General features: G+C 44.9%; 1 protein-coding gene across 2 annotated transcripts in view; it reads left to right on the plus strand.

Annotated features, from left to right (window-relative positions):
* CMKLR2 (chemerin chemokine-like receptor 2) overlaps positions 1-5,439 on the plus strand; it is a gene marked incomplete at its 5' end in the record, with an annotated part of 31,229 nt that extends 25,790 nt beyond the window's left edge. The window contains 2 exons of one of the 2 annotated variants that reach the window (XM_083572047.1): positions 1,015-1,924; positions 2,165-5,439. In XM_083572047.1, coding sequence (XP_083428173.1) covers positions 2,208-3,425 — 1,218 coding nt within the window. In that variant the 3' untranslated portion in view covers positions 3,426-5,439. Of the gene's footprint in view, positions 1-1,014; positions 1,925-2,164 lie in introns of those variants that run through there. The other variant, XM_083572046.1, reaches the window with a different exon arrangement.
* Between the last annotated feature and the right edge of the window lie 561 nt (positions 5,440-6,000).

Here is a 6,000-nt window from a genome sequence, read left to right on the forward strand (position 1 = left end):
CCGGGCCACAGAGAGGTTAGGCTGGCCTCAACCAGAGCCAGGGCTTTTTCGGCTGTGGCCCCGATCTGGTGAAACGCTTTGTCACAAGAGACTAGGGCCCTGCGGGACTTGACATCTTTCCGCAGGGCCTGCAAGACAGAGCTGTTCCACCAGGCCTTTGGCCAGGGCACAGCCTGACTCCCTCCTTTGGCAATCTTCACAGAACTCTAGCCCAATGGTTGCCATCAATTTGATTTGAATTAATTTTAGAATGAAATGATTTTAGAATGTTGTATTATTTTATTGTTGTTAGCCGCCCTGAGCCCGGCTTCGGCTGGGGAGGGCAGGATATAAATAAATTTATTATTATTATTATTATTAATCCCTTTTCTTTGAATCCAGTATACTTCCAAATGGGCGTGCTTGAGAAACAATTTATTGACTAAAAGGGGAGGTGGTAGTACCAGCCTGTGTTTGCATGCAGGTGTTGAACAGAGCTGTCCTTTACCTCCACAGGTAAAGTGGGGGACTGTCAGAGGCTGATACTCACAATATACAGTGGTACCTCAAGTTACAAACTTAATTCATTCCGGAGGTCCGTTCTTAACCCCAAACTGTTCTTAACCTGAGGCACGCTTTTGCTAATGGGGCCTCCCGCTGCCTCCCGTGCGCAATTTCTGTTCTCATCTTGGGGCAAAGTTCTCAACCCGAGGTACTACTTCCAGGTTAGTGGAGTTTGTAACCTGAAGCGTTTGTAACCTGAGGTACCACTGTATTACACTTACAGTCAAATCACAGCCATGACCTATTCCCCCCACCCAATTATGCCTTTTTAACAGGGCTACATTGAGTTTACCAGAACAATTCTGTCACACAAACCATTCACACCAAGCTTCCAGGGAGACTCCAATTCTTAATTTGATGATAATTGATGGTGATGTGTTTTCACATGCTGTTGCTTTCTGACATTCCAGTTATGTTTTCCATCCTGCATTCACGCTATTTTCTTTTCTTCGTCTCTGATTTCTGTTTCAGACTTCATTAGCAAAGTGCCCAGCCGGAGCGGCTGACTCAAAACTTTGGACGGACAATAAGTAGCAAAGCTTCTCAGCCATTCTGAAAGGTAGGAAGGTCTTGCCCTTTCCATATTGCCATTTTTATTTAATTACATTTATTTTTGAAACGTTTTTACTTTTCCAGAGGAGATAACATATAAGAAAAGAAAGAGGTGATTAATTTGATCATTCTAGGCCAGGGGTCAGTAACCTTTTTCAGCCGTGGGCCGGTCCACCGTCCCTCAGACCATGTGGTGGGCAGGACTATATTTTTTGGGGGGGGGAATCAATGAATTCCTATGCCTCACAAATAACCCAGAGATGCATTTTAAATAAAAGCACACATTCTACTCATGTAAAAACACGCTGATTCCCGGACCGTCCGCAGGCCGGATTGAGAAGGCGAATGGGCCGCATCCTGCTCCCAGGTTTAGGTTGCCTACCCTTGTTCTAGGCAGTAAGGCAAGGAACATTAGGGAGGTACAGGGCCTTTTCCCATCCAACCCCAAATCTCCATATCCCACAAATCAATTTTAACTGTCTTCCCTGCCCTGGGCAAAGCACCAGTTATTTATGATCCTATTGGAGGGCACTGCTAGACCACATCTTGCACAACCATGGTTCTCCAATAACCCATCCCGACCCTGGCCATTTGCACTGATTTGGGTCACATCCACACAATACATTTAAACCACCTGGCTTCGCCCAAAGATTCATGGGAATTGTAGTTTACCCCTCACAGAGCTACAATGCCCAGCACCCTTAGTAAACTACAGTTCCCATAATACTTTGAAGGAACTCAAAGTGCTTTAAATGTGTGGTGTGGGTGAAACTAAAACACCTCAGTTTGGTCTCAGTTTGGAAAGCAACACTTTGATGGGTAAAATACTGTATTTTTCGCTCTATAAGACGCACCAGACCACAAGACGCACCTAGGAGGAAAACAAGAAAAAAAAATATTCTGAATCTCAGAAGCCAGAACAGCAAGAGGGATCGCTGCGCAGTGAAAGCAGCAATCCCTCTTACTGTTCTGTTTTCGCAGCCTGCATTCGCTCCATAAGACGCACACACATTTCCCCTTACTTTTTAGGAGGGAAAAAGTGAGTCTTATATAGCAAAAAATACGATAGTTTATGAATTGCTGGGTCTTTGATAGGGACCTATAGCAGATCGATGCTGGCAGGTTGCTATAAAAGGCCATTGCTATGCGCAATCAAGGGGAAATTAATTATTTTGATGAGCGCTAGTTTTCCCCTCTTGTTTTCCCCACCCTTTTTTCACTCCCCTTCCTTTCAGCAAATAGCAACCGTGGCATCTGCAGATCTCATGGATTACGAGGACAACTTCACGGAATACTTTGGGACTTACGAAGAGGACGAGCCCCCCGTGTCCCATCTCACTCATGCGCAGGTGGCGTCGCTTGTGTTCCACGGCGTGGCTTTTCTCCTGGGGGTGCCTGGCAATGCGATTGTCATCTGGATTATGGGCTTTAAATGGGACAAGACCGTCACTTCCCTCTGGTTCCTCAACCTGGCTATTGCGGACTTCATCTTCGTCCTTTTCCTCCCTCTCTACATCACCTACGTGGCCACAGGCTTCCACTGGCCCTTTGGGAAGTGGCTGTGCAAAGCAAACTCCTTCATTGCTCTCTTCAACATGTTTGCCAGCGTCTTCTTCCTGACAGCCATCAGCCTTGACCGTTACGTCCATCTGATCCACCCTGTCTTCTCCTACCGGCATCGGACTCTCAAGAACACCTTCTTTATGATTGCTTTCATCTGGGTTTTGGCCACGCTCATTGGAAGCCCGGCGCTGTACTTCAGAGATACCCTTACACTACACAACAATGTCACCATTTGCTACAACAACTTCCATCCCACCGACGTCAATCTTATTATCCTCAGACACCATGTTCTGACCTGGGTAAGGTTCATCTGCGGCTACCTCTTTCCTCTGCTGACCATGATTGTTTGTTACTCTCTTCTGATATGCCAGGTGAAGAAAACTGCCACGCTGACCTCCAGCAGGCTCTTCTGGACTGTTCTGGCTGTGGTGGTGGTTTTTTTCGTTTGCTGGACCCCATACCAAATATTCAGCATCCTTGAGCTCTCTGCTCACCACGATAACTACTGGCACGACTTGCTCCGCGACGCCATTCCTCTTTCCGTCAGCTTTGCTTTCATCAACAGCTGCCTTAACCCCATTCTTTACGTCCTCCTCAGCAAGAAACTCCAGTCCTGTTTCAGTGTGACGTTTTCAGAACTGGTGAAGCACACCCTCTGGGAAGTCAGCCGGTCTGGGACAGTCAGCGAACAAGTCTGGAATTCTTTGAGTCTACAGCAGGGCGAAGCCTCTGAGCTGGAGACTTCTCTGGGTGAAATCTCTCCCTGACGGGCACTCACTCTGCAATATGCCCACCTTATTAAGATCTAGACATCAGAGGTGTTTGTAACCCAACCGTCACTACACAAGAGTAGCCAAGGTGGCGCTCCCCAGGTGGAACTCCTTTTGCTTTGACCCCATTCAGCTGCCATGAGCTGCATATTTTTTCTGGTAAAACTTCTTTAGTAAAAGGACAATATGTTTAGTAGCCACTGTGATGTCATGCACATGTTGCGTACAGCCACTCTCCTCATCCTTGACCATTGGCCATGATGGCAATGATAGAAGCTGGAGGTCTGAATGAGGTCAAAACAGCAGAAGTTCATAAGCAACTTCAATTGTTCGTAGGGTTGCCAAACTTTTAGGCATCCAAAACTCACATGCTTCTGAGGAGCCATCATTAAAATGTTGTGATCTTCCTCCCAATGCCATTTAAAGCTTTATCTGCCAATTTCTGCACATCAAACTACTGTTAAAAGACACAATAGAAGGCCTGATAATCTCCCCACCCCAAATTCAAGCTGCTGAGGGAGGAAAGATGTTTGTGCAGGGACTTAGGATCATGGAAGACAGTGTGTGTCATGGAAGGTTCTTATTTTATAGTTCTTCAGTGTCAAAACATTGTCCTTCAAGCACTCTAAACAAAGACATTGATTCTCCCTTGAAGTAACCGCATAGGGAAATGTCACACAAAACAACACGCAAATGCACTTTTTGATGTGCTTTTAAAAACATAGTACCTTTGCAATCTTTTAAAGTAGTCAAGTATACTTTATTATATATTTTTTGGCACAGAGCCTTGCTGAACAAAACTGACAATTTCTCTTCCCCTTTGCTTACGGTTTTTTGCTTAGTTTCTGCTGAAGATGTCTAAGATTATATATATTAAATGCAAGGATTCCACTGCTTCCAATGAGGCAGGTTAATCTGTAAGCCTGCCAGCGAGCTTTATCAACATTTTCAGTAAACCTGGCTCCTTATCCCTATAGGTCGTATCCAACAATAGTCCTCTTCAGGGTCAACACATTGGAATTAAGAGGCAGAACTAATTAAACCCATTAATTTCAGTAGGTCTACTCCAAGTAGGACCATTCCCAGTTACAGAATTTGGCAGAGCAGGACATTTGCACGTGAGGTTTCTGGTCCACTGAAACGATTTGCACAGAGACACATTGATCTGGGTATTTTGCACTTCCAGAGGGTTTAGGCAAACAGTTTTGTTCTACAAAAGCAGCAAAGCAATACATTCACTAAGAATGGCTTTCAGAGTTCAAGCCGCTTTACCAGTGCTGATTTCACTTAATCTCACTCAGATATTAGCCTAGTTGCCTAATATTTACTGGTAGCATCACTGTATTCCTTTCAAATTATAGCATACTGCCTGTTCTGACCTTAAATATGGTGGTTTCTTCAGCACTGCCACCCCAGTCAATTGATCCCTTCTTCCCTTTGCTTTATTACTGCGCAAGTCTTTTTTCACACACCTTTTTCTCGGGTTTTTGTTTTGCTTCGTGTGCCCCATCCTGTCTTCCTCTGGGCTCCCTGTCCCTCGCCTTGTCTCCTGAAAGGTCTTCCCTGTCTTTCGCATCACCGGAAAGGTACCCTCGCAATGTTTTCATCTACGAAACCCCTCTAGATTAACGTTTCACCTCGAAATCCCAACTTCCCCTCCTCTCGCAAACTCTGGACGGAAAACATGCTGACAGCTTTCTCCCCTGAGCAGGGAGGGACGTTTGTGGATATCATAGCAGCTCAGAAAGGTGTGAGGAGCTTCGCCACTGCAGTAGCATTTCATGAAAGGACAGAATGTATATTTCCAGTGGGACTTGTCTGTAAAAAGCATGCTTGGATCCTGTTTGTAGAAAACAATTTACATGTAATTGACTGTGCATTACATTTCTTTGCGACGTATGGTAGAAATTATTTACACTGATGTAGGCTGCAAATGTGTTGCAGCCATCTTTTAAAATCATAATATTGCCAAAGCAAGGAAACAGCATTTGAAATAAATACTTCAGATTAATTTTGTTTGGTTTGGTTTTGACTCATAATGCCATTACAAATGCGGTGAGCTGGGAAGATTTGCCAGCTGTGTGTGTTTCGGGAAGAGGAGGGAGAAGACTCTATTTTCTGAACCTCTCTGGGTAGGAAATAATGGTGTTTGTATGTATGGCGAGGAATGTGAAATGAGCAAAAGCTTTCTAGATGCTTAATTCCTTGGCCACATTATACTAAATTGCTTTGCTTTCCCGAGCAACCAGCTCTGTACATGTTTTGTGCTCCTTGCCTCTGTAATAAACGAAAATCTGCCCTTATTTCCTTATGGGGGACACAAGAGCCCTTACAGAGTCCTTTGTAGGTTCTCCATCGGTCAGAGGAAAGAACAGAGGCCAACCAGAGAATATTGAGAAGCAAAGCAGCTAGTAAGCCTGATCTTTATTGATCTGTTGCAACAGGATGCTCCCTTCACACGCAGGAAAGGAGGAGGACCCAGAACCAAGGTGTGTCTGCCCTTATATAGACATTAACAATTGCCAGCCCTGGAGTCTAAGAACACCTTCAGAAACATCATACATACATCACA

Source organism: Podarcis filfolensis (genome assembly GCF_964270895.1).
Source record: "Podarcis filfolensis genome assembly, chromosome: 1".
Classification (NCBI taxonomy): Eukaryota; Metazoa; Chordata; class Lepidosauria; order Squamata; family Lacertidae; genus Podarcis; species Podarcis filfolensis.